This window comes from Mesocricetus auratus, unplaced genomic scaffold, assembly GCF_017639785.1.
Source record: "Mesocricetus auratus isolate SY011 unplaced genomic scaffold, BCM_Maur_2.0 Super-Scaffold_100009, whole genome shotgun sequence".
NCBI classification, from domain to species: Eukaryota; Metazoa; Chordata; class Mammalia; order Rodentia; family Cricetidae; genus Mesocricetus; species Mesocricetus auratus.
This window is the reverse complement of record NW_024429193.1, coordinates 51124472-51140352: the sequence shown is the minus strand read 5'-3', so window position 1 is coordinate 51140352 and position 15881 is coordinate 51124472. Positions and strand designations below refer to the sequence as shown.

General features: G+C 49.7%; 1 protein-coding gene across 2 annotated transcripts in view; it reads left to right on the top strand.

The window, feature by feature from the left end:
• The first annotated feature begins 235 nt into the window (after positions 1-235).
• Kcnd3 (potassium voltage-gated channel subfamily D member 3) overlaps positions 236-15881 on the top strand; it is a 219294-nt gene continuing 203648 nt past the window's right edge. The window contains exons 1-2 of one of the 2 annotated variants that reach the window (XM_005076574.4): positions 236-1070; positions 7516-8693. In XM_005076574.4, coding sequence (XP_005076631.1) covers positions 7588-8693 — 1106 coding nt within the window. In that variant the 5' untranslated portion in view covers positions 236-1070; positions 7516-7587. The remainder of the gene's footprint in view (positions 1071-7515; positions 8694-15881) is intronic. The other variant, XM_005076575.4, reaches the window with a different exon arrangement.

The window sequence follows — 15881 nt, the reverse complement described above, 5'->3', positions numbered from 1 at the left end:
TTCACGTCAGCCTGGAAGCTTGCATGCCTCGCTAGGTGATCAAGGAGAGGAGTTGCTCTGCCGCGTGGACAATGAATGGGAAACGGACATCCAGTTAAGTGTACACACCCCACACGCACACACACCAGCGCTCCCTGCCACCTCTTCCCAAGTCCCTAGCCACACACGCCCCCGAACTCACGATCACGCCTCACGCCCGGCTCCTCCCCCACTCCCAAGCCAAGCTCACCTTGCCACTCTCGCCCCATGCCCACCCTCGCCGGCACACGCGCTCACACCCGCGTGGGCACACTCCACCACCACCTCCAGGCACACCCTAGGATTCCTCCACTCTCCTGGGGAGACGCACCAGGCTCTGCCTAGTCTCCCCGCCCCCTCCCACTACACTCCCCCCACTCACGCGCGCGCCCCTCTACACACACACACACACACACACACACACACACACCCTCGCGCAGAGTCACTCCCCCTCGCACGCCCTCGCCCTGGGCACCCTCCCGCGGCTAGGCTCCCGGGTCCTCCTCCTCTGCTCCCTCCGCTGCCTGGCGGCTCTGCGATCTCGCGCCCGGCCTGGGGCCGCTCGGCCCGTGGGGGATCGGTGGGGAGCGGAGGGCGCAGCCTCGCCGCCTCCCCCGGACTCTCCTCTCCGCCCCGCCCGCGCCGCGCCCCCACCGCCTCCTCGGGAGAGGGACCTCGGGAGAGGCAGCCCGTGGCCGGCCCGACTCCGCTCCGCGCGGCACCGGCAGCGGCGGGGGCAGGGAACGAGCGAACCCGAGCTCACGAGCCCTAAAGCGGAGCGACTAGGCGGGGAGGAGACGCGCTGCCGAGCCGGGGCTGGAGCGGTGGTGGCGGCGGCGACAGCGGGGGAGGGACGGCCCCCCGGACGGACCGACGCACGAACCGACCGAGTGAGGGAGGGACGAGCGAGACTTCGCCGGCGAGGAGGAGCCGCCCGAGCGGCGGCTGCTGGGCGCTTCCCCGCGCTGCTGGGCGCTCTGCGCCTCGGCGGCCCCCGGCCGCAGCTTCCTCGCGCGCGCGGGGCGCGGGGCCTGGGGCTGGCTTCGGCGAAGGTAAGAGGGAAGCGACCGAGTCTTCCGGAGCCAGCAAGTGCGAGGAGCGCTGCTCCCACGCCTGTTGCTCCGGCTGCCCACGCGGCACCCTCCCACTCCCGCGGCCGGGTGGGTGGGCGCTGGGGCGCCGGAAGGATTGGGGGTGGGGCCGGGGCCGTGGGGGGAGCAGGCAGCAGGCCTGGGGGCGTCGGTTCCCGCGGCTGTGGAGCCACCTCTGGGCACCCAAGCGCTGAGAGGTTTAGGGGTGGGGGTGTGAACCTCTGCCCTCTTGCCATTGGCCTGCCTTCCCTTGCCGGGTGCCAGGAGCAGCGCCCCGGGTTCTGGCTGCAGGTGGCGACGGTTTGCTCCGTCCCTGCTCTTTGTGAGCTGAGGAGAGAAATGGCTGAGAGTGGGAGCTGGGAGCCTTTTGGGGCGCTTCGCAAAGTTCTCCAGCCCAGCGAGCCTGTGGCGCTTCTGCCAGAGGCTGGGGGCCGGTCCATTTGGTCCTGCCTGTCACATCGTCCATCCTGTGAACCCTAGGAAAGGTCTCTTAAGTGTTATGAGCGGCAGGTTTTAAAAGACTCTTTTGCTTTACAAGGTGTTTACACTGGGGATGGGCAGAGAAGTTACCTAGCATCAACTAAATTCCTGCACTTGCTTAGTGCTGGCATTTGATTCAGTCCACGATGTTCTCCTTTCTTCTGGGGCAGCCTTGACAAGTCAGCAACAGGCTGAGGTTCCAGACCTGAAATCAAGGCAAAGAGACGTCTCCATGTATTTGACGAAGGATGAGAACTTTCACGGGGTGATAGGCACAATGCAATCGGTAATCAGGTTTTACAGGGTGGTCATGCATGAATGTAGGTGATGCTTGAATCGATGCATTATTTAGTGTTACTTCAAGGGAGCCTGAGTGTTTATCTAGGGTTAGGGGCCTCCTGGGCATACATTCAATGCAAAGCATGTGTACATTTCCCCATGTGGACACATACTGACCACCAAGAGGAGTTGATATGTTTATTTTTCCGTGTTGCTTCTTGAATGTTACAAGACTCCAGAGGAAGAAGGATTAGCAGCTGTTCCCTTTTCCGGTTGAGGAAGCTGGAGAAAGAGTTCGGGGAAACTGCCCTGGCCCTCCTAAGAATGGCACTGTGGAGAAGTTAATCTGTGTGTCCCAGGCCTGTGCCCCAAGGATCTCCAGCTTGGCTCCCCTACCCATTTCATACTTGTCTAACAAAATGCCACTGACACAGGACAGACTCCCTGAGAGACTGAAACAGTCCCTCAAAACATCTCCAGTTTCTGGAGACACTCTCCTGAGGTCACTGAAGGGTAGATCTTGGTGGTGTGACATTTATGCTGCTTTGTATCTGTGCTCAGGTGAGATACCAAACCCCAGGACAGGAGGTCTGCCTCCTTTTGATCTTCTGCCTCCAAAATAGAAGCTGCTTAGCAGGGCGGCTGACTTTTTAAGCAAGAGAAAGCGGTTTCTTTTTCCAGGATTTTCCACGTTTGTCGTTTCTGAGTTTACCTGGTTTTAATCTCTCTCCCTCCTGCATCCCTACCCTACCCCACCGCTGAGTCTTTCCCACTGTCAAACTCTTTGGCCACAAACAAAAATAGCTTCAGAGTTTTCATTTGTAAGGCATCCACGTCCTAGTAAAACCGTGGAATGGGAGGTGTGTGTGGTGCCATTGGCTGGAAATGGGGCCGCACTGTAGTGCCTGTTGCAGGGTTCATACCCAGGCCAGCTCCAAGAGGCACTGGCACCGTTAGGGGTGAGTGTTGCACTGACAGCCTGCAGAAGTGCTGTCTGAGCCAGGTCATCCCTGCAGGGTTGAGGGTGGGTGTGGTTCGTATGGACGTGGGCATGGTGTCTAGTGAGGTGATTGTCCTCTTCCAGACTCAGGTGTGTACAATATACGGCCATGTGCATGCACATACGTATTCACACAGAAAGTAGCAACAGGGTAATTGCTATTTTCTTGGCACTTTTCACCCGAAGGATGGGTTCCGAATCTCTAGAGACAGTCTGGTACTTGCATGACCTTCTTGAAAAAAGATTGTTCCAGATTATTGTACAGGGTAAAAGTTTGCCCTTGGGACAAGAGACTTTAGGATAGCTAGGGAGGGGATTAGTGTTGACTTTCTCTAAGCTTTCAATTATCCATCAGAAAGCAGTTTGTGCATTACTCATGGCCTTGGAAAACAAGAGTTGACTCGGTAAAGAGGATGAGGGCATGGAATTCAGTTTGCAGAGGCAGGCAGCTGGTACTGAAACTTCAGAATCCCCGGGCTGTATTGTGATACTATCAGAAGGGCACTGTCCTTTTCAGAGCCATGAGTCTGGCTAACAAGGTTCTCCAAGGTACTTCCTGATTCAGTCATCTCTTAACCTTTGCCATTTGAACAGCTGCCCCTGCCCATCTTTTTGATAAAGCAAAAATGTTAGGGGGTCATGAGTCAAGGGACCAGCAAGGGCCTGAGGCCTAGCCCTCTTTCCTCCTTCCTAAGAGGGTGGGGGGTGTTTCTGTGGGTAGACTAGGCCTTGAATTGCCTTGGGTTCCAAGTGATGCAGGTTGTGTGTCCTGTTCTGGGCACCAGCCTCATCAGGAATTCCCAGAACTCTCTCTGCTGAGATGAGGCTCAGGCTAATTGCATCCCCACAGCAACCAACCCAGATGCTCTACTTCCCGCTCTGCATGGGCAGCCATCATAAGGCAGTCTCAGAGAGACAGGAGATATAGCGTCTGTGTCCTGGATCCAGGAGAATCATTTGAATCAAAAGGTCCTCCATCCCTTTCTTTTTCAGCGTTCATTTTACAGAAGAGGATTCTGCAATCCAGAAAGTTAACAGTGGTTTGCTTTCAAAAGTTAGGGTAGCACTAAAACAGACTGAAAGGTCCCCAGAGCCTGCTCTCTCCGCTGCCTGCTTCTTCTAAGGGAGCACCAGGATTGGGCTGCACCTCGTTCAGGGAAGTCATTTGACAGTAAGCCAGACAATGGTCTGGTGTGGAAACTGTCCACTCCTGTATACATTAACTTAACCACTTGGAAAGAAACTTCTGAGACTTAGGCATTTTTTCCCCTGTCACCAATAGACAAAAACATCATAGCATTTTTTGTGGGAATAAATTAAATGTTATATGATATGCAAAAGTGCCTTGGACAGTGCCCAAGGCTTTGCCAGTACTCAGGAAACATGGTCTAAATCAGAATCAGAGTTATCTATAACCAGTGTTCAGCTCATGTTCTTTTCCCAGGCCCTCGCCCCTTGAAAACGTAGCTAAGTATATGCTGAAGGCAAGGACAACTCCTGGCCCAAAGAAAACATAGTTCACTGTAAGGGTGAATGTCTTGAAGACAACTACGCAATTCCAAATGTGTTTCTGAGTCTTCTCTTAGTGTTGTGTAGATTATTCTCTGTCATGGATGAATGGCCTCCGCTCTCCTCTCTTCTCTTAGTTCCTATAATCAAGAGCTCATCAGGCCCATGCTAGTTTTCTATCCTTTAAGCAGTGACACTTTAGGAAGCCTCATGGTCATTCTCATTGTCTTCTGTAGCATCTAAAAAACCTTTAAGGAAGAGAGGGACTTATGAAAATCCACCTTTAGCATTAGGTGGGGGAAACTGAGGCAGAGATCAACTCTTGAAGGACACTTAACTGTACCTACAGTTACTACACTCAATTCTTAGGATTTTGATTCAACTCTGTCATCAGAGTTTACTGTTTAGAGAAGGAACAGCTACCCTTGACAACCCCAGGGAACAGTTACAAGGCATAGAGTTAAAATGACAGAGTGCAAGCAGCACCTATAATATAGCGGTCCTGACTCCAGAACCTGCTCAAACACCACTTGCACTATTGCTACTTGCTAGGCTAGATGGAAAGCTAAGGTTACATGGTCTTTGCCCTAAAGGTCTTTGGGGGGCCCAGGGAATGTGCTGCCTAGAGTGACTCCCGATGAGTTCTGACTAATTAATCATTTAGAAAGTCATGACCACTCCTTAGCTTTCATTTTCCTTATGTACAAGGTGAGGAGGACTACAGTGGTGTCTACTCCAAAAGCAAGGACTGTTTTGGTGGCTTGGTGGAAACAGTCCATGGATGCATAAGGTACTGAACCTGGTGTGGTCAGTGCTCAGTAATCCATTCAAGGTCGAATCCCTGACCTGTGCTTCAGGGTTATCAGAATGCTAGGTATCTATAGGCCTTGGATTTTCTTATTCATGAGATGATGGACATGATAGACTCTCCTGCCTGGGATTGCCTTGAGGATTAAATTAGATAGCCACGGGAGACAGTGCAATACCTTGCACAGAGTGTCTGGCCATTCATAACTGTTGATGTCATCACTGTCAATGAAGGGAATATAAAGCACCTGGGACCCAAGCTTGGCATGGCAGGTGCTAGAGCAGAGAGGCAGAGTGCAGGGAGCCTAAAGGAGGGAGAGTCTTGGGAGAAGAGGAAGGGTCACCCAGAAGAACGGGTGGGTTTTAGTGAGCAGGGCAAGAGGAGAGATGGGAGCTATACTCCAGATCCCCACACCCAGGGTTTGTTTGTGAGCCGGCCTCTGCTTTTGTTGTTGGAGGTTAGGAGGGTGGACTGCCTGACTGATATGTTAAGATGGGTCCCTTTATGAAGATGCTGGAATTCCAGGGCAAGGAGTTAGGGTTTTATTTCATAGGCTACAGAGTAAGGCACAATCAGAACCTTGCTTTAAGGAGGTTACTCTGAGTAGAATGAATTTGGAGGTAATGGGAGGAATCTAGGTATAGGGGAAGAAGAGTGAGACAAGAATACAGTGGGGGTGGGGAGCCAAGGGAGCCAGTCTTTCATGGCAATCCTTGGAATAGTGTTTTAAGAAAGCACGGTCAGGGTAAGTGGCCTAGGATGAGGGAAGGCTGTGTGCAGAAGGTGAAGAACAATGTTCTGGATGGAGATAGTGTCAGCTCCTCTGCTTTGGAGGCCTCCAGGTAGAAAAGCCCAGTAGCAGCTCAGGGGGAAAGAAACAGAGGATCTGGGAGTAAGGAAGCAGGTGAAAGGGCATTCCTGGAGAGATGAAGGCCAGCGCTCAGTCTCTGTGTAGTAAGTCACCCAACAGCAAAACCAGACTAACAAACAACACAACAAACTCCCAAAGTCACCTTTGCCTCGTTTATTTCAATACAGAAATAAACCAAGTGAGTTCTAGAGAGTCCAAATAACCGAGTGAAGATTTGGCTCTGCACTGTGTGATCAGTTTAGGATTAGTGGAGTTGCGTGTGCCAACCCCAAACAATTTCCCGTCACTGTTACGTGTGTTTCTGTGTCACCACATGTCTTCCCACAGATGGTATACATTTGGGGATTGCAGAGTCATTTCACTATCATCTTTAAAAAGCCAGATCTGGGAAGGTAAATCTGCTGCTCAAAGCCAAATATAGTTCTCTGTGCCATTGTTCCCTCCATCCAGGCAGGTGGCGGGGAAGCGGGGTGCAGAAAGCTGTGAGTGAAGGGACAAGGGTGTCCAGCCCTGAAGAGGTTCTGAAGGGTGCAGAAGAGGACAGGTGAGAGAGCCTGGCATGGGATGGTGTATCGTTATATAATGGGGAACTCTGGGTTCTAGGCAGATGGAGATGCAAGGCGAAGGAGTTAGGGAAGGCAGTGAGCGTGGCTCGTCTTGCTCTGGGGTGGGAGAGGGACAGTATGTGGAAGTCAGGTGGACCCGGAACCCAAGAATCCCTTCATTGGGTGGGAGGGAGACCGTGTACAACCTCACAAGCTTCTCCTTGTCTGTTCATCGTGTGTCTGAAGCAACCTACAATTGGACAGTAGGTTGCTAGGGCAAGGATCCAGGCCAAGCATCCTAAAGAGTAAGTTGCAATTTGCTAGAGAAAGCTTTCTCTATGGGAGCTAGGGGCAGAACTTCACTAGGCTCTGGGCTTGCTGGGGTCTCCCACCTTGACAAAGCTTTCTAAACCCAGCCCCAGTCTCCCTCCCACCAGGGAGAAATATAAAGGATGTGTTTACTTGATCTCCTTCATTGGCACCCCAATTCCTGATTACCCTGGTGGATGAAGAGTGAAATAAAAATTAGCATGTTTATCCCACTTTTAAATTCGTTTAATGAGGACTCATTTACCCTCTCCCAATTTAAATTCGCAATAACATCCATAACCTTTCAGAGCTAATTATTATCCATCTTCCCAAATCTTGTTAGAGACTTTTCTTCCCAAGTACTTCTGGACCCCCCGGAGCTTGACACTTTGTTGGCCAGTCAGCAACATCTGATGAGCTGGTCCTTTGCACAGCCCCTTCTGAGGTACTGTCCTTGAGTCACTATTATGGTTGCCTCTTTAGGTGCTTTCAGTTTTAACTTGCCTTGGAGACTTGCTGTTTCACACAATGACCCTGCCCTTGTCCCTATTCTCCAAAAAATCAAAGTAGACTCAGCCCTTTCTCTGATCTCTCCTGTCCCCCAGGGGTCACTGAACTAACTCCAAACTGGTGTGCACAGTGTCTGAGCAGCTACCAGCCCAAAAGCTGGAGTCACCATGGCGGCGGGAGTTGCAGCCTGGCTGCCTTTTGCCCGGGCTGCAGCCATTGGATGGATGCCAGTGGCCAACTGCCCCATGCCCCTAGCTCCAGCTGACAAGAACAAGCGGCAAGACGAGCTGATTGTCCTCAACGTGAGTGGGCGACGGTTCCAGACCTGGAGGACCACTCTGGAGCGCTACCCGGATACTCTGCTGGGCAGCACAGAGAAGGAGTTCTTCTTCAATGAGGACACCAAGGAGTACTTCTTTGACCGCGACCCAGAAGTTTTCCGTTGCGTACTCAACTTCTACCGCACTGGGAAGCTACACTACCCGCGGTACGAGTGCATCTCTGCCTATGACGATGAGTTGGCCTTCTATGGCATCCTCCCTGAGATCATTGGAGACTGCTGCTACGAAGAGTACAAAGACCGCAAGCGGGAGAACGCAGAGAGGCTCATGGATGACAATGACTCTGAGAACAACCAGGAGTCCATGCCCTCACTCAGCTTCCGGCAGACCATGTGGAGGGCCTTCGAGAACCCACACACCAGCACCCTGGCCCTGGTCTTCTACTATGTGACTGGCTTCTTCATTGCCGTCTCAGTCATCACCAACGTGGTGGAGACGGTGCCATGCGGCACGGTGCCCGGGAGCAAGGAGCTGCCATGTGGAGAGCGCTACTCAGTGGCCTTCTTCTGCCTGGACACTGCCTGCGTCATGATCTTCACCGTGGAGTACCTCCTCCGGCTCTTCGCGGCACCCAGCCGATACCGCTTCATTCGTAGTGTAATGAGCATCATCGACGTGGTGGCCATCATGCCCTATTACATCGGCCTCGTCATGACCAACAATGAGGATGTGTCCGGGGCCTTTGTCACGCTCCGGGTCTTCCGCGTCTTCAGGATCTTCAAATTCTCTCGACACTCCCAGGGTCTCCGAATCCTGGGGTACACCCTGAAGAGCTGTGCCTCGGAACTGGGCTTTCTCCTCTTCTCCCTCACCATGGCCATAATCATCTTTGCCACTGTGATGTTTTATGCCGAGAAGGGCTCCTCTGCCAGCAAGTTCACGAGCATTCCTGCGTCTTTCTGGTACACCATCGTCACCATGACTACACTTGGGTAAGTCAGTGCCACTGGCCTGGATAGGGTGAAGTTGGGTTGGTTGACTCAAGTCATGGGAGCCAGGGAAGTGGAATAGTCAGCAAAGAAATGAGTGATTTGTTTGTGGGTGGTGACTTGCTCTGAATTGATTCCATTGGGGCTGAGCGAGGCATGTGTTTTATAAAACATGGGAAATTAAGTCACTGTGTCTTTCCCCAAGACAAGCAGTGTGGTGTGTGTGATGGCATGGTGGAGTGCCTCTAAGGGGAGGAAGACAGAGCTGGCGGGTGGTGGGGCAGAAGGCTGTGAGAAGTTGAATGAATGGTGTACAATCTGTACATGTGTATTTCCTTCACCGGTCCTCTCTGCGTTTCTCTTTTGTAGTATATTTGCAAGCTGCTTTCTCTTTTGCCTCTTTTCTTTTCTGCTGCCACAGACACTCGTGGGTTCGGTATCTCTGATTAGAATTTCTCTCAAGGACCCTGATTTTGGGTTTTCTGCAAAGCAAGGCAGTAGTTTCTTTTTTCTCACTAATGGAGGAACAAGCTTGTTTTATCAGGTAGAGTCGGGGATGGAATAACCCAGCCTACCTGTGTGCCTGTGAAATAGTCTGAATGGGTCATGTGGTCAGACAAGCAGCAATATCATCAGAGACAAGTGCCCAGTGAGATGTCACGTGACATTCTCTTCCAGATCTTTGAGTTCTACACTCCACCAAGGTCACAAAAATACATGTTTGGTGCTTGGATGAGAAGTGTTCCATCAGAGGAAAGGGTCCCAGGGAGGAGATTGAAATCTCACCCTAACAGGATTAGAGCAAATAAAGGCAGCTTTATGGAGACATAGATTTCAGAGGGGTTCTGCCTCAGCCTTTGGAAGCCTTGAGATTAATGAAAAATCTCTTCACAATTCATATTCTGGGTCTAGATTTGCTTAGACAAGGAAGCATTATATTGCTGATGGAGAATTCATGAAGCTTTTTATTTGGTCTTTGACAATTCAGTTGGTGGCATCCTGGTGATTTTTTTCCTGGATGAAACCCCGTTGTGGTAGTATAGGTTATTCCATAGTGCTGCTAGTGCTGCGTGTGTTTATTGGGAACGACTGAGCAGGTGATTGGACCTTTTAAAGTGATTACATTTGTCATTCTGCCACAAGAGAGGAGCAGGGAGGAACAAGGGATGTCACCATCCATTTGTGAAGGCCATGTTTGATCCAGGCATTCCCTTTACCTCTGTCTAAAGAAAGCTATACAGTCATTCTTCCCAAGATCTCTCTCTCTCTCTCTCTCTCTCTCTCTCTCTCTCTCTCTCTCTCTCACACACACACACACACACACACACACCATGCATCATGCATACACAGGTGTACACATGCACAAACGTGCTCACCAAATAGCTTGCTGCTCATCAGAGGGAATGTTTAACTCTGGGACTGTATCTTTCTTGGATCAAACGGCATATGTAAGCTTCTGACACCACAGGATATTTGGGATAAAGTGATCTGGGCACTTGGCTTCATATTTGTTCCTTCTATGCTGACCCTGGCCATCTTTCACTTTCCTAAAGAAACCCAGGTTCCTCATCCCAACCCTCAAGCATGATCCTGATGAGATCCCAACTTCCCAGTGTCTTTAGCTGCCTTCTGATGGGATTTATGACAGAAAGGGAGGAATTTTTATTGGGATAAATGCCAGGCAGATTGATGGGTGTCAGAGTTAAAATGGGATCATTTTGGAGATCAATAGGGATGTCACTGGCCACTTGCCCATTACTTTTTATTATTAGTATAATAGCATCTGGGTGTCTACTGTATGTCAGCAGTGTGCTGAGCACTTTGCATATATTTAAGTCCTCTCAGTAGCCTTGCAAGGCAGGAAAAGTTCTATGCTCTTTAAAGATACAGAAGGTGAGGCTCAGGGAGGTTTAGTAACTTTCCCATATTCACAAAGCTGATTTTCAAATGCTGGTCTATACACCTTCAATGTCCTTTCTCCTTTCACGAGTCCCACAGTTCCCCATCCACCATGGCCTATAGTAGAAACCAGACCTTCAGGCTTATTACTTTTTAGAAAGCGTCTGGATGTGATATTCTCTTCTAGTTACATTACTAGTCAAGAAAGCATCAGCTTGGTGAATATTGTGTGCGGGGCACTGTTCTGGGCACACAGAGACTTCACACATCACACACATCTTTCTAGGTAGACCAGAAGACTACATTAGAGATCAACGGCTATTTTCAGAGCTAAACATGGGATTTTACTGCCATTTTTACTGTGGGGTAATGGTTGATTTATTTTAGTGCTCAGCATAAGGAGTGGGGCAGACAGTGCTGGTCTCGCATTTATTTTCTTGGGGGGAGTGCAGGGTGCAGGCAGGCTGCACTAGAAGGCATGTGAGAAAGAAAAGAATCTGCCTACACTAGGGACAGGCGAGGCTCCCCTGTGGGTCCTGGACCTCCTCCCTCCTCCCCTAGTGATGAACAGGCTTGTCTCTCCATCCCCGATATATTGAAATGTCTAGGCTTCGGAGACGAGAATCAAATGGTCTTGAAAAGAAACCTTTAGCCCTCTCTTCCTTCTATTCAGACAAGTTACGAGACAGCAGTCTCCTTTTCTTCCTTCCACTGTGTCTGACTGTAGCTCGGTGCTAGATCAAGCTACTTTGACTTTGACCTGAGCTGGCAGTTGGCATCATTACCAGGCTTGTTTGTTTTGCTATACATAGCAGGTGCTTGGCAAAACGCTTTTTAATGGAGGGGTCAGTGTAAATGGGGCACCTTCCTCATTTTCTTGGCTCTCAGTCTCTTCTAGACATATCTGTCCTTTCTTGATGGTAAACTGAAGGTTTGAGCCTGCAGCCTTGCAGCAACTCTAGCCCTGGATGCTCTGTCTCAGCTCTGCTGCTCCAGAAGAGAGGGAAGCAGACTTGACTGGGTGATTGATATGTCCACTGAGATACTCTACAGGACCACATGGAACTCCTTGCCCTTACTAGGGAACTTTCTTGCTCAACCCTGGAAAGGTTTCCCTCTCTCCTGGCTGCTTTCTGTGCAAACTACATTCACTGATTAATTTTAGTCCTGTTCAACCACTGAAGGAAGTTCATCTTTTTTTTAAGCCTATGTTGACTTTGAGCCCCATATAACTAGGAAGTATAAAGAACCAACTCTGCAGTGGTCCAATTGCTTCCAGTAGCTCCCAGCACATACCTACCATGACTGTGGCTTCTCCCTGCCCAGTCCTCCCTGAGCTCCCATCTCTAATCAATGATACTCTCTTCAGCTCCTTCTCCGAGCAGTGCCAGTCAACATGCTGAGAGCCAACACAAGCGAAGGCATTTGCTCTGCCAGGCTCTGGTCGCCATCTCTTCCTGCTTTCCCACTAACCCACTCATGTATTAGTAGATGCCCTCCAGGAAGGGATATCCTGAAGTCAATTATCACCATTTATTTAATATTTCAAAATACTTTATGCACACAAGAACAAATGACAGCCCAAATTACCACCCAGGCTTGAAGATGTCTTTCCTTGACAGGCTCCTGTGCTGGTGGGAAAGACCCCTGAGCTGTGCCCAGGCTTCCCTGTGCTCCCTTGACAGTTGGGCTCCCAAATGCACCATTCAAGGATTAATTTCCGTGTTCATAATTGATGCTATAAATAAAACAAATCCCCAATTATCTCAGTTAACAGAGGAAAGGGATAACGTGGGACTCCCAATATTAAGTAAGACCAACATAACTAGTTTGGGAATGTATTAGATGAGGTGAGTTTTGTTAAAGCAAATTTCCCTTCTTAGTTTTGCTTGGCTTTACTTAGCCTAATGGCTGCCCTGGACTGCCTGAGCAAGTCCTTGGGCAGCTCAGGCGAAGATGTGGGGATAAGAGGAGTTGGGAGCCTTTGGGTGTGCATTCACAATGGCCATGGGGGGCTAACTTCAGGACATCTGGAATGGACTGCTCTTGGACATCTTAAAGAGGGGAGTTGGGCTTGGGAAAGGTGGGGGAAGGTATAGAGCAGCCTCTGCTCCTTCCATGGTGTCTCACTGCCACTGTTGACTCAGTTACATAATTGTCATCGGCAGCCTATCTGTCACCCTGTGCTCTGAGATGAGAGCATTTTTGACAGTGTCCAAAAATCACTTTAACAAAAGCAGAATCAATTTTGTTTTTTTACTTCTTCCGAGCGTGAAGCAGTCTCCAGGTGATTTGCATTTTCCTTTAAAACCTAATCCTGGAGGAAACCTGTCTGACGTTCCAGGAGGCAGGAAGACTCGGGCAGGGAAGTAGAGAGAGGAACTCTTCAGATTGGGGTGGAGATCAGGAGATCAGAGTCCCCAGTGCCAGAAACGGAGCTTGACTGAGATGTGTTTTTATTAACGCTTCAATTTTCAGTGTTGTGTATGTACTTTCACAAGGATCAGCAATGCCTCAGTCTAGATACTGTCTGTGTGGGTGGACCCCTGCCCACAGCACTGCTTACATTACACTCTGAGAACAAGTGACCTTCAGGTCTTTTCTTTGTTGGCCTGCCTTACCTGATAGTTCTCTGGTGCTGAAATTCCCAAGAGAGGATGCAAACTTACATCTCACCAAGGAATCTTTCGTTCCTTCAATGTTTATGAACGCTTACTGTACACCAGAGAGCATTGCCGACTCTGAGCATACACAAGCACTATAATTGCATTCCAGTCCAATGTGAATTTACAAAATGAATCAAACAAGGTGCATTTCCCTTCCTCAGAACAGTCACCTTCCAAATGTGAAACTCCACTGTCTCCTCCAAGAAGCCTTCCCAGATTTTGAAGATCTAGGGATCCTCTCGCCTCCCATCACAGCCCTGTTGCTATTGCCAGGACGCTGCCTCCACCTCCCATCACAGCCCTTGTGCTCCACCCTGCTGCTGACGCCTCCCATCGTAATCCTTGTGTTCTACCCTGTTGCCAACATGTTTTATTGACTTTGTTTTTGTATTTTCCCCCAGATTGTGAAGCCTTCAAGTACATATCATCAATGATTGCAGAGCTTGATAGTGTAGTAAGCCTCCATTTCTATGTACTTGACTAAACAGATTTGTGCCTTGGATTACATCCCGCGGGGGGGGGGCTCCTCACCGCCCCCCCCTTCAACTTCCCCATTCACAAACCACTTCTGGCCATGTGAGAACCAAGCACAGATATCATCCATGCTGTCATGTGGACATAACAGACAGGGAGGACAAACACTGATTGAGGCTTCAGCTTTAGGAGGGCTGAGAGTTCTTGCAAAGAATGTTTGCCACGAGGCCTTGAATAGTATTTGGCTATTTGACCATGGTCACCTCGAGACACTGAAGGGCCAGGGAGGAGCATAAAGTGAACCATAGGTAAGTTACTACCCATCACAATTCCCTACACCCAGCTATTTATTCCCCAAGTACTAGGCATGAGAATTCAGCAGTAAAGAAACCACTTTGCGAAGCTTGTATTCTAATAGAAAGGACAGTACTGTAAGGAGGTAAATAAACACACATTATTAGGATTCATAGAAAAATAAAACATGGTATGACATGTAGGGAGTACTGAATATACTTACTTTCCAGTAGCCAGGTCCCCTGGAAACAGGTCAGAGGCTTAAAAACTCTTGAGGGAATTCCTGAGGCACCATGGTGGCATGGTGCTCACAAGCAGCATGCTTGAGTTGATTCTCCCATTAACGTTCTGACCTCCTGCCCGTTCCCCGCAGAAATTCCATCAGGAATTTCCTTACTGTTCCAAGAATAGTATATTAAGGACCCTTCCACCTGATGACTTTTACATGTATCATGCCTTCTGACTGGAACACTCTTCTCTATACTGTCCATATTCCTTCGGCTCTTTTTAGCATCTGAGAGGCCTTCTTGAACTCTTAACATAAAGAAACATGGCAGTAATCTAGGCAAGAGATGGTGGTGGCATCATGGGTGAGAGCAGCAGAGGTCGGGGAACTGAAAGATCCTCGTCTGTTTAGAGGCAGAGGGCTGGAGCACTAGCTCAGAGCCTGCTGTGCAAGCATGGGGGCTTGAGTTCAGATCCCCAGAGCCCATTGAAAAGCTAGGCCCAGTGGCATACTTATGCCCCAGTGGAGTGAGGAGGGTGTAAAGATAGGTAGGTCCCTGTAAACTTATTGTACAGTTAGCAGATAGTTGGGTTGAAGCACTTCAGGTGAGAAACTCCATCTTAAAAATAAAAGGTTGTAGTGCACGCCTTTAATCCCAGAAGAAGCAGGCAGAAGCAGGTGGAGCTCTGTGAGTTGGGGACAGTCTGGTCTACAGAGTGAGTTTCAGGACAGCCAGGACTGTTTCACAGAGGAACCCTGTTTTGAAAAACAAAAGAAACAAACATAAGAGGTGGAGGGAGATAGAGGAAAGATATCCAAAGCTGACCTCTGGCTTCTACCTGAGGGGGTGGGATATCTACTTGTATGCTTGCATCCACTAACAAGTAAACACCCCCCCCCATACACATACATTAAAAGTAGAAACAACAGGAAACCTTCTCAGGAAGTATTCACTAGCTCTTTTCCCACTGAGCCAGCTGGAAAGTTCACGGCAGGAGATTAACCATGAAGACCTTCCACACCCTTGGGAGAAGCATTTGGAGAGACTTGTAGGGTGACTCAAAGCCCAGGGCAGCTAAGACATCGACCCGGAGCCATCAGGCCTAGAGAGCCAACTTGTCACAACATCAGAGAGAGAGGGGTAGAGCAGGCTGGCAGCAGGGGTGGAAAACTGGATGGAACTTTCTCCTTTTCCTACCCAGGCAATAATACTGAGTATGTGATCAGCTGTGCTTACGCCATCATGAGGGACCAGCCTGGGCTCTGACACAGATGTCCCTCTGAGACAATACTGCACAAAAGGTTAACTCACATGAGTGGCACTTGAGCCCCTCAGGTGCCCGCGGGAGCCTTGCGATGTCTCTGCTTTCCGATATGGCAATCCAGGTCACTGCAGTTTTTGGAAAAGGATTTCCAAACCGGTGTTCATTTCACAGCTTTCTTCCGGAATGTCTGGAAGTCAATCTCCTCTCTCTACCCGGCTTTGTTTGTGCTTCTCTCTTTAAACACACCAGTAAACACAAACATGATTCTTCCTGAGGAACCACAATTATTCTGCCTTAAAATACTGTAAACAAAAAGCAGAGGGCCCTCCCCATCCTTGCCAGGGAAGAGCTCTCATCTGCTACTTGA